Source organism: Clinocottus analis, unplaced genomic scaffold (genome assembly GCF_023055335.1).
Source record: "Clinocottus analis isolate CAN_PGR_092001 unplaced genomic scaffold, fCliAna1.0.p SCAF_18, whole genome shotgun sequence".
In the NCBI taxonomy this organism is placed as follows: domain Eukaryota; kingdom Metazoa; phylum Chordata; class Actinopteri; order Perciformes; family Cottidae; genus Clinocottus; species Clinocottus analis.
The window spans coordinates 14,349,798-14,366,376 of NW_027175909.1; the positions used below are offsets into that span (position 1 = coordinate 14,349,798).

The following is a 16,579-nucleotide window of genomic DNA, read 5'->3' on the forward strand; positions in this document are numbered from 1 at the left end:
TAGATGAGGTCATACTAAACCAGATGAGGTCATACTAAACCAGATGAGGTCATACTAAAGCAGATGAAGTCGTACTAAACCAGATGAGGTCATACTAAACCAGATGAGGTCATACTATACCAGATGAGGTCATACTAAACCAGATGAGGTCATACTAAACCAGATGAGGTCATACCAAAGCAGATGAAGTCGTACTAAACCAGATGAGGTCATACTAAACCAGATGAGGTCATACTAAACTAGATGAGGTCATACTAAACTAGATGAGGTCATACTAAACCAGATGAGGTCATACTAAACCAGATGAGGTCATACAAAATCAGTTAAGTTGGTTTCTCGTTTACAAATCAACCTCTGCTAATCAAATTATGCATCTTCTCTTAACATGACGAATGAGACCAAGTTTCTCACTTCGATGGGTGTTTAGACTTCGCCTGGAAGCGGATTACTATTTAACTTCAATGTTTGTCAGACCCGATGGAGGTTTTGTAGGCGTTAACCTGCAGTCCCATGAGCACCAAAGGGTCAGACAGAATGAAGCCATCTAAAAAAACAAGCTTGATTCTTTGAAGAAGAAACTCAATATTCCTGCAATCGTCCTTTCAGGAAACCTTCATGATTCTGTCGGGTGGTGCATCCGGCTGTATGAAAACCAATTCCAGATCCCCTCACATCAAACTGCTTTAATTTCATACAGATGTGAAAATGCAATTTAGTCAGTGCATAAAAAAAAGTGACCGCTGCTCTCTCATGTCTTTGAGGAAGAAAGACGCCTGACCAACGCTCTTCATCCTGCACCTCGAAAATCACGTATTTCGTTTCCTGTCCTCCAACTAATACTAAATACGTACATCACAAAAGGTAAATGCTCTTCTTCAAAGCACAACACCTTCCAGGAGGAACAAGTAGCAGACATTTAACTGACTTCTTTGTAATACATGAGCTGCCGTTAAGTCCTGCGATGCATACATTATTCATTGAAATGGAGAAGAATGCGTGATATCCCCCAATATACCAAACACAATAGTCTCCGGGCCACCTGTTATCCATTTTGTAGAGCGAAAATGGAGAGATCTAAAAAACGTAACTTTTGTGTATTCATGCTATGTCTATACTCTCCGCACAGGCGGCGGACCTCTCCTGAATTATTCAAGGTCAGACCTGTTGGGGATGTGGAAAATCCAATAGATCAGCACTTCAGGAAACTTCCCCATACTCGGACAAAAAAAAAAAAAAAAGCATATAAAAGAGGATTCAGACAGAAAAGATGAAATAAAAAAACAACTGCAAACTATCTCCTCGCTCGCCCGCAGTAGTCCTTAATATTTAATTGCGTTACAGTGCTACCAGCTACAGGAGTAAATATTTGTCTTGTATACAGCACGCCCACCAAACGCCACAATGATGGACATTTGTTTTCACGGCGGCCGTAAACAGCGCACCATAAATTTGAAGAATCGAAAGCGGGAGGTGCGACTCCAGGCGAGAGCGAGTAAATCCAAGCTCTAAATAACATCTTAAAGTTGCCAAAAAGACAAACGGCTTCTGTGATGAGTGCAAACATATGAGATGTAAATCACCGCACAGGACCGACGCCCCTTTTTCAAAATGTCCGGGGGGCATTTTTGTCGCTTGTCCACTTTGGCTCGGACGGGGGTGAACATGTCGTAAACGAAGGATAAAACACTGGGCTGTAGTTCATTTCATGCTTTGTGTCTGGAGAACGGCACTTTCGCTCGACAGGTTTGTCAAATTTAGAGCGCGCGAGCGACCCACTGGAGAAGAATTTGCCTTCAGAGTTTTATGGGTCAAAGCAGCTGCAGGCCCTGCAGACCCGCAGTCGACCCACTCAGGTGTTTTTACTGATGTTCTCTGATTAGACCTGAACACACACACACACACACACACACACACACACACACTGCTACAGGAAGTATCTCGTTCTCTCTCCTCTGAAGGTTGTTGCAGGTGTTGCGGGTTGCCTTTATCCTTCTTACAAAACCGTCTGGTGATCGTGTATTACATGTCATGTAGACGTCTGGAAGCTCCAAAGGTGTGTGCACGCTGTCAATTATGAAGACAACTAGAAAAGTTCATTTAAATTGGCGGGGCAGATTTTTTTGTAACTTTAAATATTGCAATAAGTGCGTCTCTCTGTCTGCAGCGTTGTGTCGTGTGTGTTGTCTGGTCATAGCTAACAGAACCGACACAGCCAGAGTCAGCAACTCCGTTTCCCATTAAGGATGCAGCTAAACAATCCTGTTCCTGCTGGCTAGCCATGCACATGATCAGATTTTCTTATCTGTTTTTAATACGTCATTAACGTATTTTGGAAAACTGATCTGGGATCTGACACGCAGAACACAACCACATCAGGAAGCTGCAATAGATAAATAAAGATTGAAAGCCCCTGTCGTCACTCAAAAACCTCCGAGGAACTCCTCCTGAGTGTATTGTGCCACTTTTGTTTGGTTAAAGTGGTTAAAGTGGCTTGTTTTGGTCCCCACGTCTGGTTTGGTGAGGTTAATGGAACAAAAGATGGTCGCTCACCCGCAAGATGATCGTGTCCATTGAGGTAAACTTGGCCATGGATGTGTTGTCGAATTAGCTCTCTCTCTCGCTTGAATTTTTCAGCGACGTGGGGTGGAAGAAATATTGACAGACGCCTGCTGCAGATGTAACTGAGCCGTTAGCTTAATTGGATATGCTTTTAACACAGTTAACTCTGCGATTATAGGCATTCATATTGTTTATTGAGGGTATTGGTTCTTGAATCAGCCACAGTTTACACTCCACCGACTTGACTTCCTCCTGACCTCTTTGCTGTACATCTACGACCTGCCCCGCTGATGTTGCCACCAGTATTTGCCCCTCCATGCGAGAGAAAGTGTAAGCAATGTTCCTCTTCCTAGCCTTTCCCTTACCCCGCCGATAACTACCCTCCAGTCTAGTTTACACTCCTCTTTGATTCCCGGGCTCTGATGAAGGCTTTCCCACCGTCCCAGTGGGCCCCAGGGTGTCTCATGAGCTCCCCCTCCGTGAGCTCTTGTCTCTGGGTGCCGCACGTCTACGACGTCCCCTCCGTCAGCTCCAATCGCCCTCCTCTTCCTCCTCCTCTTCCTCTTCTCGCAGTGTCGGCGGCACCAGCTAGCGCGTGCAGACGCCACCGACACTGACCTTTCGCAGCGCGGCGCCCCGCGCTCTGTGATTCCAAACCCATTTGACAAGCGAGCGGCTAACGGGAATGCTAATGAAGTCGCTCGCGCGGTAACACGCTACGCCGGCGCCATCGTAATCATCTGTGGGATTATCCCCAATGCCACGTGACGCAAATTTGTTTTGATTATTAAACTGAATTACTGTCACGCACGACACCGGGCTCCTGCTGCCGGGTCAGGGAGGACTCACGATGCACACTCATCAACAAGCGTAATCGCTGCCGCAATAAATATGATCAAACAGTGGCACTTGTTGCAGAGAGGGAAAGGGAAATGTCCTATTTCCTGTGTGATATAAGTCATTTCCCGGCTGCAGCTTCACTGCAGTCTCAAGCTATGAAAGATTCTACCATCAAGAGATGTTTCCCGTTTGAGGTTTTTCTTTTTTTCTTCATTGGTAGAAGCCCTTTTGTGAGTGCGCGCCTGAGTTATAAGGTCATATGAGTCCAGCCAGTCCTCTGATGGCGAGCCAGACCGGCCAACTTTGAAGACATCTCGATAAATAAAGTGAGCTTCGGCATCAGGGCTTTGTCCGCGTGCTTGTTCCTTCAAAAAAGGCGGCTAATTTATCCCGTCACTTGAATTGGACCCAGGAGAAAAAGAGAAGAAAAGTCCCAGTAACAAAAGTTACAGTGGAGATGCTCCGAAGGGCGAAACGAAGCGAGGGAAGTCGGGGCATTAACAGAACAAAGATCCAGCCGCGTGCTGCAATAATTTGCGCGCCCGCTAACGTCGCTTATTCAGCAGAAGCCGCACACAGATTGGTCCGATTTCAACACTTGCAAATATTGAATCACAGGAACACACCCCGGCAGAAAATGTTAATCACATCATGTTTACGAGTAAGCGTTTGTTAAGTAGATGAGTCGCTCCGCTTGTTTAAATACGCGAGCGGCCAATTTGCAGCGGGTTGGGGGGGGGCGGTTTGTTCTTTAATGTATGTTTTCCGATGGCTTGATGTGACTGCAGCTGATTCCCGGGCCAGTACACTTACCCGAGGCGCAGTGCCAAGGCATAATAGGACATTTGGTTGTGAAATTCCCAAAAATCTGACAGAATGCATTAAAGCCAAAGCAGACTGCAGATGCAAAGGGAGCGCAGCCGGGGCCGATAGTGATGACTTCCCATTTCCTCCCCAACTGTATCATGTTCCTCTTCGCTCGCAGCCAAACTAATGACCGAATTGTGCAGCGACTGTGCCATTGTTTGGACACAGAGTCCTATTGTTTGTCACATTAGGATACCCGCACACATCTGACAAACACAATTACTGCTCGTGTCACTCTGGTGTTTTTTGGCGTTAGCGCCGGCTGGAAATTTCGGAAGCTTTTGGTTTCATAGGTTTTTAATCTTTTTGTGTGTTTTTTTTTTTTTTTTGCAGACGCTTACATACAAAACACATTTCCAGTAAGGTCATTCTCCTTCCACGACGCTCACACTGAGTCACGGGGGGTCAGGGTGTCCCTTGTGATACACACACACACACACACACACACACACACACACACACACACACACACACACACACCATGTGACAACGAGGATCTTAGGGAACAAACAATGTGACAGCACTTCAAAGCTCGCAGGCTGCTCAGCCAGCGGGGACTAAATGAATCCATTTTTTTCATATATATTTCTGAAAGGGTTAGATGGAGCTTGGGCGCGAGGTCAGATGTAAAGATGTAGCCACAGTGCGTCTTTCTTTACGCCTTGATGTCGCTTTGGGGCTGTTGGGGCTTCCACCAACATGAGCACACACACACTAAAAGAAACAATCCATATACATGTGTTAAAGAAATATGAAAGAATAACTAAAAAATGTGCATATGAGCAGATCTTTACACACATATATGAATACATAATCAGCCTGTTTACGTGCTGCAGGGGTAGCAAGCGCTCACCAGCATGTGTAAATGAAGTTAAAAACTCCGAATGCACTGACTCTCTCTCCTTTCACGTGTTGGGTGGCAAACACAGGGCAAGGACACAACATCCAGATCAGAAAACAGATGTTCACAAGCAAAGAAAAATACTCTGGCCACAAGTCAGACATAGAGCAGATATCTGGAGACGCACAGATCAGACAAGAGGGTTTTTTAAAGAAATGACCTTTAACTGAACTCCAGCAGTGTCATGAAACGCCCTCGTTCTGGTGTTGCTCTTCTCCAGCAACCCCTCCGGCGGAGGAAACATGGAGGAGAACAATAGGACAGTCAAATGTATCCTGAAGTCCAGCTGGAGACGCTAATCCGGTTCAGAGACGGCAAGGAGATGGGCTTGCGAGAGCAGACCCGGCAAATACATGCGGATGAGAATGATTATCCCGCAGATGAGCGGAAAGATAAGTAATTTAATAATAAGACCAGAAAATTCGGCGAGAGATAACGGGGATCTGGAGACCGAGCCGAGACCCATCTGGCCCGCTCGGCAAACACCGCAGCCGCTTCCTATGCAGCAGCCGTCCGCTCGCTGAGCCTCGTGTGCGACAAACAACGGGGATGTAAACCAGCAAACTGACACCGGGCCAGCGCAAATGTTTGAATTTCATGAACAAATATATAGATATGCATGTATATGGACGAAGACGTGGCATAATATTGATGTTATTTAGGTTGTAAAGTACCACAGTGGTGCATTTTGATGTACTTTTGTGCTACTTTTCATGTCCTAGGCAACTTTAGATACTAGTTTCAGCAGTGGAAAGTAACTAAGAAGATTATTTAATGTGTTGTACTTGTATTGTACTTGATGTTTTCAATGTATTGCTGTCATTTACATCTAAACTTATCAACTAAAGCCACATTTCAGAAGGAACTATTTTACTTTTTGCTTTTGCCATTTCATTGTTTTATCTGCTTTAGTAACACGTTACTTCCTGTACAGGAACATTACTTATAACTTATTACAGTTTCTATATTTTAGCACATTGTGAGGTACTATCTTACTTGACCACTTCAATTATATTATATAATTTCAGCTACTTAACCACACAAATATCAGCTGTAGCAACTGTTGCTTTAAGTGTTGACCTGTAACTTAGTATTTGTATTCAGATTCGGTGCTTAAGTACATTTTATTTGACTCTTTTAAGTTCATACTGTCTTGTACAAGTATTTTTAGTCAAGTTGTGTACAAAAAAACAACATTTATAGGTATTTTATGTGCGTATTTCCAGGCTCAGCAACCCAGCAAGAGGACAACGCTGCTGACACATCAAGACACACCACCACTAATAAATCCAAACATATAATATGAGTAACAGTCGTTTTGTTCCTCGTGGGATCTGAACACTTCTTCCACTGGTGTGCATCATGTATTATATCAGAGATGTGATCCAGAACACAAAAGTAGTGCTACCATAAGTCCTGAATGCTCGATGAGTCGCTGCATCCTCACGTTAACTCGTCTGTGACACTGAGAAGGTTTTAAACTTATGGATCTGCCAAAACATGCATTACTTTGATCTACTGGCTTTGTAGAGCACATACTGTACAAAGACACAATTGAGTTTATATATACATATATATATATATTCATATATATATATATAGTTTTATTTTTCTGGAGACTGATTACAATGCAAATTACCCTCTCACATCAAACACCGGCCTGTAAAGTAAAACTGTGCATTTATAAGAGCACGTACTGAGAGAAAAGATGCAGAACACCTTCCTCCACAGTCTGTTCATATTTCATTTGTTTCCCATTATATGTAGGGCAAAGGGGAATATGTGCAACTCTGTAAAACACTGCTCTGTCCCAGATTTAGCATAAGAGCGTATTGATATGTGCACTAAACCTGGTGCCCGCCCTGCAACACACAGGATGTAAATCAGTTCATCACGAGGGTTGATTTGTGATTCGCTCGCGCCGAGCCGCCAACGGTCACAGATCGCTTACCTTGCCGACGTAAAGTGGCTCATTTCCCATGAACTCCTCCAGTACGAAGAACTGGTTCCATACCCAGCTGCGTTTGTGCCTGTGCGGGGTCTCCCGGGGGCCCGGATCAGAGCGCGGGGACTTCTCCAGATCCCCAGAGCTGCTGCTGCTGCTGCTGCTGCTGCTGCTGCTGCTGCTGCTGCTGCTGGGATCCAGCCCCCAGCAGCCCCTCTGCCGCAGGGGACCCAGGAGTGCCAGGAGAGCCAGGGCTCCGCATACGCCTGAGCAACACCACCCCATCATCTGGGGCCCCCCCCTTCCAAAAAAAAAAAAAAAGAGGCCAGAAGAGGAGAAAAAAAAAGAAAAAAATAGACGGCGAGATATGAAATGTCAAAAAGAACACTCCCTGCAGGCTTTTTATCCACACAGTCCTGACCCCGTGCTTCACCTAGAGGCCCCGGAGAGAGCGCATGGGTGGGAAAAGAGTCCAGCTCTGCATTCTGTCTTGTTGCTCGTCTTTTTCCCCCGATTGGAGACCAGAACCGGGGTACATCCCTCCACTTAGGAGCCAGGGAGTTGACATGAAAGCTGAGGGGCGACGGGGGTCAGGGGTCGACCGGGCAGGGACTCGACACACGGGGCGGCGTAATTGGCACCTATCAGAATAAAGAGAGAGGGGGGGGAGAGAGAAAGAGACAAAGACAGAGGAGAGAAGAGAGAAAGCAGCGTCAGCAATATTGCCTCTGTGACCGCAGTCGCGTCGGAACAGCAAGTCATGCGCCCGCTGATGCGACGGTGACGACGTCTTTACAACAATACTGAAGAGATTGGTGCAAAAAAAAAACAAAAGGTACAATCAACACGGGTGTCCTTCACCTGCACGTCTGGTCCGAGGTCAAGATGTTAATGAGGGGAAGATGGAAAGAGGAGGGGGGGCGGGGGGGAGGAAATGACAATGATTTCACGGCGGCCGCGCGGAATAGCAATCAAACGCCACGCTCCCCGTTACCCGGAGGGCCTCGCCGCGCTCCAAGGTCGTCATTTTGTCACATTTTCTTTGCCTAAAGATCGGCCGCTCCAAAAAAAAACCCCTAACAAGCCACGTGCTGTTGCGCGGCGAGCTCTCATCACCGAGATTAAAAATAAATCGGAGCTGTCAGCGGCTGCGATGGCCCGAGCGCTCCTGACCTCTGGGTTGTTTTTTTTTGCGAGCGCACACGAGGGGAGGGGAGGAGGGGGGGATCTGTCTCGCTGCCGTCGTCACGCCACAACAGATCCCCCTCCCATCCCCCCATGTCCCAAAAAGATGCCAGAGCCCCGCCCCCATCGGAGCGGAGAGAAGACTCCTGACAGATGATGCTCCTCATGTCACAACACATCCTGGAAGTCCCGGAGTACAGTTGAGCAATTACATAAACTTCCTAATATCCCGCTGGTATTATCCGTCTAATTTGACGCGTAACAGTGACTTCCTCTCTCAATAAACGTTTTGAAAGGAGGAATGAGGGGAAAACACACACACACACACACACACTCAGGAGAGCTGGCGGGCAAATTTATGCAATTTCTTGGCGCGATACTGACTAAAGAAATGACATTTAAACTTCAGGAGGTCTCGTGGAAGCGGGCAGCCGTTGAGAAAAAAAAAAAGCCGAGAGCTTGACCACACATATTTATTCCCTCGCTGACCTCTTCTTTCTCTCTCGTCCACGCAGCGTATTGGCAGAGCGCAGGACGAGGAAGGTAATTGCTTTGGCATGAAGTGACCTCTTTCTTCCCACACAAGATCCTTCGCTTCTCATTTTGACTTCCTCTCCGTTCCCCCTCAGCGAAAAAATAAAAAAAAACAGCGCAGCAACACACACATCCTGTGGAAGTCATCTGGATACTTTAGCAAAGTCATTATCCGGCGCTAACAACCAGCGCGGATGCGAATACCAACGTGTGTTGCCTCTGAAGACCCTCGAGATGTTTGCGAGCCGCGTCCTGAAGGTTGCGAGGTCGAGTCCTGAGGAGACATCTTGGATATTTTTGCCCTCCTGTTTTTCCGGGGGTTCAAAGTGCAGAGAGCACACAAACTTGTCTCCAGACTTCCTTTTCCCAGAGGCCGTAAAATCTGTGAGAAACCCTGACGTGCTCTCGCGTGAACTACAACAGAGAACACACACCATCAGGGCCGCAGCGCACACACACACATTCAAAGTCACTGCCTCTGCATGACCATGTAATGGTGGAGGTGGAAAGTGGAGCAGATCTGCCTGCAGGGCGGCTGTGCATGCAGGTTGCAGCGGTGCATTGTGGGGGTCAGAGTTAATGCTTCTCATTGGGCTGAACCCTGAACGCTGCAGGAGACCGGAGATAAAAGCTGGTGCGGGCGCAGCAGATCTTGGCTTGTTAATAAATGAGTTTTTACTGATTTGCCGTCGAGTTGATGTGTCCAAATTACGGAGCAATTCGTGCCGCAGAGGAATCCATTTTTTCCCAAACGTCTCTATTGTTCACCGTTTTAAAAGATCACGGGCGCGTAGCGTCAAATCTAGCTTGAAATGACTCGCAAACAAATACAAAGAGACGCTCGTGACGGGAGTGTTTCATGTGAATATCTATCTCTGGACTGTTTCCCCCCTCTTCTTCTTCTTCTTCTTCTTCTTCTTCTTCTTCTTCTTCTTCTTCTTCTTCTTCTTCTACGTGGTGGCAGGTGATTGACAGGAAGCGGAGCGGGACGTAACGCGGCGCTGACGTGAGAAGCGCTCGACTCGAGCTCACGCCGAAGTGACAACGAGGCAGAAAAAGAAAAAAGTTTGAGCCCCCCCGCTAACAAAAAAACAACAAACAAATGAAGGCGTCGTGTCGACGTTGATGGATTATCTCAGTCGGTGGAAGTGTTGTTGTTTTTTCCCTTCATACTGTACAGGAGTGTCAGCCAGTCGTGATGCCTTAAAGTGTGATGACAAAACAGGAAACATGTAAAGAAGAACTGGAATAAAAAGACACAGAGGCTCAAATCAAACGGTATTTCTTCACATAAAAGCCTTGTGACGAGTAGCGGGGGTCGAACATTACAGCATGTATGTTCCTCCACATGCTGGGGCCTCTGTTGCCCATGAACACATCTTCAAATATCAAAATATCCCATTCTGGCAGGCTCGTGTTTACCAATACAAACAGTGGTTTGACTCTCTGTGGAGAAGCAGACTCATTGTGTCACAACGCCGAGACGCCAAATGAAGTGTAAATGTGAGATAAAGCCGTGAACGTAAAGCCTCCCCAGTCATCCCACCGGCTCTTTCTCGTTTTTTTTTCCTCTTACACACAGTGTTCTAATCCCATTTGCCAGTCTCACAACAGGATTACCGATGCTGGGGGCGCTCAGTAACCAATCACACGCTTCCTCTGATCCATATTCCCCCTCAATCACTGGAGTGTCTTCAACTTTAAGTTCATTATGGTTTCAGACACTTCACGGCGAATGTCTTTTTTTAAGGTTAATGTGGATCAGAACTTCTTTCCCCGCCCCAATAAAAACGCGGCACGTTCAACGGCTCTCCGTGACCTTCTGGTTTCTCCTGCACGTCTCGTCTTTGCAGGTCGGTCCGGGGGGAAATCATCGGGTCATCGACAGAGCGACGACACGCCTGTAGCCCGGCGGCTCGTCAGTCAAGGACGCCTTCGGACGAGGCTCTTGCTGGCGCCCTCCCCTCCATCCCCCCCTCCGGCTTGATGTGTGGTTCCCCCCCGACACACACACTCACATTTTTCTAATAACTCATCTGGTGTTCATTTAAATTCCCCGTCGCAGCGTTTGGGCCGGCAGACTTAAGGCTGACTGACACTGTGGGCACGCCACGCGTCTGTAACGAGTCCAATAATTGTTTTTTCTTACAGTTTAGTACACATGATGTACTTTTTTCTTTGGTTAAATCCCTCTTGAGTAGATGGTTGAAGCTGCAGTGTGGCGCTCTGGTCCAGCCAGCAGAACAGCAGCTGGATAATTGATAAATGAAAAAAGGCAGAGAGGTGTGACACTGAGGGAATCCATGTGGTGGATGAAAAAAAGCTCCAAAAACATGAATGGATCATGCCTATTTTTTGAAATAATGTCATTTAAACTGAGAGCTTAAGTCCCACACACACACACACACACACACACACAAACAAACAACTCCCCTGTTGCTCTCGCAGCAACATGATAATAATATAAATTATAAATGCTCCTGATGGGTTGAACACGATCTCTCTGTCTCCCCTCTCGCTGTGGGGACCGCAGCGCTCACACTCTGACACATCTCACAGCATTTGACGCATTTTGCTTCAAAATAAACTTGCACTGCAATAAACATCCATCATTTTTTGGGGGGTAATCTTATTGTGTATTGATCCATTTTGTTGGGGTCCATAAACACGTGGAACAATTCTCCCTGAATTCTCTCGAAACAAGTGGAAGAAACCTAAAATACTGGGCAGATTTTTCTCATTTAGAAAATCCTTTAATTTGACTGAATATACATTGTTTTCTTGGTTTGCCCAGCTTGCAGTTTTACTGCTCATTAAAACGAGATTTCTATCTTGCAGCCCGATGACTCTTTGACATGGACTCTTCCAGTGTAAATCAGCAGGTACCCTCCGCTCGGCCTTGTGACCTGATTGCTTTGACCCTCCTGTTAACTATCAATCATGGCGCATTCGCTGTCAACACCTGCGCGACGCAGAAGAAGAAGAGGAAAAAAGTTCGCAGGGCGCGCGCCTGTTCCCGAGCTGATGAGAGACGGTTGTCCGATAGAAGAGAAGAAGGAACAGCTCGCATCGTTAAAGCTGATCGATTATGCATTGTGTAACAACTTTGTTTGGAGCAACACCGCGGGAGAGGACCGAGGATGGCGGACAAAAATACGCGCGCGATGAGAATCAAGCAGCACGGAAACCAACAGCCAGAGAGCCGCCGCAGGAAACCCGTGTCCACGGAATACTAATTACAGACGGGACACACCAACAACAACACACACAAAATGCACAGAATACACAAGTAGACCGTGAATAAGCAGAGATGCATGATGGGAATGTCACCAAGTCGATGCATCGCTGGAACATGTCCTCCCTGCGCCGTGAGCTCTGCTGCCATTACTCACCCGAAGAAGACGGAATAACTTCACGAGATGGTGTCTGCTGCTAAAAGTTGTGTCTTTTTCTCCAGTCTGTCCTTCTGGCTCTCTCTCCACGCACGACACAGACACAAATTAGGTCAAAATAAACAGTTTAAAAGTTGTCATGATGGAAAATAGTCCCGGTGAGCAGAGCAAAGGGGCTGCCGCTGGAGATCGGCTACTGGATGGATCGCGCGTAAATGCGTCCCATCTCGGAGAGAGGGATCAGACGTGCCACATCTCTCTCTCTCTCTTCCTCCCTCCCTCTCTCTTGTCCTCTCCCTCTCTCTCTCCTGCGCAGTGCCGCCTCTGTGCAGGGAACCCCAGCTGCAGGGTTCAGGCATGTATCTCTCTATCGCTCTCTCTCTCAGAGGCGTCAGGGGACGCGCAGCAGCAGCAGCGAGGAGGAAGAGGAGGAGGAGGAGGAGAGTCAGAGCGCCGCACGAGACAGGAAAACGCTCTCATCTGAGTCAAATCCTCTGACTGGAGAGGAGCGAGACCATCGAGACATAGTTTGACCAGAATAAGTTGGTCCGGGAGGGAGCCAGGAAACGCACGCGGCGTTGTTGGCAGACACAATGAGGCTGCGATTTCTTTTCCCAAAAAGCTGCCAGGTTATTGGCAGCAGATGGCATGTGTACTGTTACATGATTGCCTCGCTGGTGAAAAGAAGAAGTAGAAGAAGAAAAACGATAGTTGACAGCTTCAGCCAATGAGATGGGCTGCCCCCTGCTTCACATTGAGGATGAATTAAATCTCATACACGTCACATGTCAAAATAAAAAATCACATTTTAATGACAACACACTTTTCCTCCCTTCCCTTGAATAATACACACTTCCCAAATGGTTTCTTCTTCTTTCTTTTTCCTCTCTTTTTTTTAATACACACTTTTTTCAGTGCTTTTCCCACAAAGCACACTATCTGGGCGTTATGAGTTATGATTTTCGTCCAATTAGACACAAACTGAGCTCCGGCAGACAGAGGAATGCAGCAGGAGGCTCCTGGCCCCGTTGGCCCCTCTGAGCTCCTCTGAGCTCCTGCACCTGAGAGCTCACAGACCTTTGAAACCAAACCGGTACATTCCTAATTAGCGACAGTAAACACGCGGCATTCTCCTATTGTCTCCTATTAATAACAATATTCTCCTCCAGCCGCGTCCGTGTGAACAGGTTGAACCCTCTCTTTTCATTTTCATGCATTAGCATTATTTGCAGCTTTTCTCACGTCGCTCTTCGCTTTAGTACTGAAGCTTTCTCTCCCCTCTGTGTGTTTTTTTAATGCAAAAAGAAAGATCTCGAGAGACAGAATCCTTTACAAATGTGCGGCTCTTTCTGTCATTTAAGAAAAGAAGCACTGACCCAAACTAATAGAAAGAGCAGCCTCTGTCTGTCATACCTGGAAGAGCAGTTAGCACAGATGAAATTAGACACTGGGGACAATGGACAGGTACGAAGAAGCTTTGGCACAATGGAGTGCTGCAAGAGGAAGAATAATGTTGTTGGAAGCAAAGGGGATGTAAAAAAAAATATAAAAAAAGAGAGTGTAATGCCAAGAAGATATAAAACAGAGGAAAGCCGGACTGAATAAGAAGTCAACTTAAAGGGAGACAGAGTGCGGAGGGAGAGTGGGTGTGTGATAATAGAGGGAGAGGTGAAGGGAGGAGAGGGAGGTGTATCACAGGAGGAGGTGAACACAGAGAGAGAGAGAGAGAGAGAGAGAGAGAGAGAGAGAGAGAGAGAGCTGGGGGAGCTGCAGTTCAGCAGTGAGAGTTATTTAATTGGAGAGTGACATTGGGAGCTCGGCTTGTCAGCTCTTCCCCATCAATCACTCGCGGTCAGGAGATGCCGGAGGTGATGTGGCCCTCGTCCCGCTCCCTCCGGATCCCACGGCGGGCCTCGGCATTTAGCTGCCGTTCGTTCCTCCATTAAATCCCCCCCCCCCACCCCCTCCTCCACCTTCTCTGCACGCATCAGGATGCTCTGACCTCCGCTCACCTGGCCTGCTGTTATCTGCACTGCTGGGACGCGCCGCTTGATGGGTCTTTTTGTTCACACACTAACAAGAAAAACAGTGAAGGGTTACCGCAGCGGCCTATCGCGGCGCTAATGCGAGATGACCTCTAAGGACAATCGAGTTAGACGTTTGCATAATATTTTCCACTGCACATAATCTCAGTCGCTGCATTTAGTGTTTACATTATGGCCGCGTGCAGGCAGATGAGCTGGGGTGAGGTAATATTGTTGTTTTGTTTATTGCTATTGCTGCAATAATGTTTTCAACAGTCAGGGGTGGTTTGGTTGATCGCTTGCTAGCTGAAGCTGGACTATTTTTAGCTAACGCGCTCCTTTTCCCAACACATTGAGCTGCAGCAATTAGCCTCAGCTTACTATTTTAACTGTTTAGGCATATCTGCTAAGTTATTTACTTCACCCACTGTTCTGTTCATTCATTACTTTTAGCTATATCGCATGCCCATTAGGCTACGTTTATGTCAACACTTAGCCTTTTAATTTTAGCGAATCGTTGCAAGTATTTTAGCTAACGCATATGTTGATCCGCTGCCATTTGGGCTGCTGGACGGTCAGAACGGCGGCCATGTTTATGTGTTGTTTATTGTTATTGCTTTTTTCAACACATTGAACTTTACGCAATAGCCTCAGCTAACTATTTCAACTGTTTAGGCATATCTGCTAAGTTATTTACTTCACCCACTATTAAGTTCATTAATTACTTTTAGCTATATCGCGTACCCATCAGGCTACGTTTATGTCAACACTTAGTCCTTTAATTTTAGCAAATCATATTTTAGCTAACGTGTATGTTGATTCACTGGGTTTTGGGCTGCTAGACGGTCAGAACGGCGGCCATGTTGTCATTGCAAAGACTTGTGACCATTGAAGCGAGCGAACTCGCTCTGTTTCTGTGGTCAATGCACAACGCAAGCCACGTCTTTCCATTTCTATGGTTTATCTATTTGGCTACTGTTAGCTAACAATCTCAACCATTTGTCTGAGCACGCTTTAACCACTTATCCAGGAGCTAGTAAACACTTTAAACTGTGTATCCTTTACTTTTGTGGAGCTGTGCTCGTTTCACACATTCAGTGTTTTACAGCTATATTTATGGATATAAATGTTTATCAAACGGCCATTTCTATTTCCAATTATACAACATAATAAATATGGACTTGTACTCTCAGCAGCAAGAACAGTTATGTTAATTGGTGGTCAATCTCTGACCTCCTCAAAGACAATATTGATTGATAATTATAATAATGCCAGTGTCTGTCTTCCACTGTAATGGGAAACAGGTGGAAACAGATGATTGTAACATTGACTGGCCAATTTCAGCTGTAAACAGATTATTGATTTCCCCAGTGGACATTTAAAGAAAACATGTCGGTGCTCACAGCTCGCTGTCATAACATGTGTTTCTTCTGAACAGCACTGCAGACACAAAGCACTGAACACAGCAGTCAGGCGCAGCAAGCGACAGCAGGAGAACGACATTGAAACAGCCGCACGTGATCTGCTTCTTCTTATTCTGGAGATGCGAAATTTGAAGACCCACCTTGAGATTTAAAAAAAAAAAAAAAAAACTCCTCACACTTGCAGTTTAATTCATTTTTATTCAAGTTTTTAGGTTTATGAAAATAGAATTCACTGCTCAGCGCTGGCCGTCGTGTTCTTTAGTGCCGGCGGAGCAACGATTCATTGCTCGTGACCTTTTTCACACCGTGAACTTGACAGCGGGATCCTGATTCATCATCAAACTGAATTTCATTTAGTGGTTGTTCTAATTCATTTCAGACTCCTTCTCTTCTCCCATAATTGCGCCGAGACACTGGCACGCAAGTTAAAATGCCCACTTAATTGTTTTGTTTTATTCTATTTCCAATTCTTGATTGATTTTCTTCTTGTTCTCTCTCTCTCTCTCGCTCTCTGTTGGGCTCAGACACTTTCAGGCGTTCTGTGTTTTCTCCCAAAGAGAGGGATCAGCATTGCATTGCACACACAGTATGTAAACATGCATTTCTCTACACGGTGTGAGGCTGCAGAGAGCCGGGGATCAGAGGGGCCTTGATGATCAAGGGACAAGGCCGAGTAGCTGAAGCCCCCCCCCCCTCAACAAACCGACTCCGGCACCATGACCAAAATACAAAAGCCCGTCTTATTTGCATACAATGCATCTAAACATTCCCTGCTGCTCCTCTCTTTAAACGCAGGGATTTGGACTCATCACCCAGCCGGTATTGAGCGATTACATTTTCATCTAATGCTATGTAAGAGGGTCGAAAGATCAAGTGAACTAATGGATGACCTAATCATGGGGGATTGG

General features: G+C 46.4%; 1 protein-coding gene across 1 annotated transcript in view; it reads right to left on the bottom strand.

The window, feature by feature from the left end:
• Positions 1 to 12,489, bottom strand: part of LOC137788708 (cadherin-7-like) — an 89,427-nt gene extending 76,938 nt beyond the window's left edge. Inside the window, exons 1-2 of the mRNA XM_068581734.1 lie at positions 12,224 to 12,489; positions 7,119 to 7,753 (exon numbers count right to left, since the gene is read on the bottom strand). Of these exons, the coding sequence (XP_068437835.1) occupies positions 7,119 to 7,400 (282 nt within the window). The 5' untranslated portion in view covers positions 7,401 to 7,753; positions 12,224 to 12,489. The remainder of the gene's footprint in view (positions 1 to 7,118; positions 7,754 to 12,223) is intronic.
• Between the last annotated feature and the right edge of the window lie 4,090 nt (positions 12,490 to 16,579).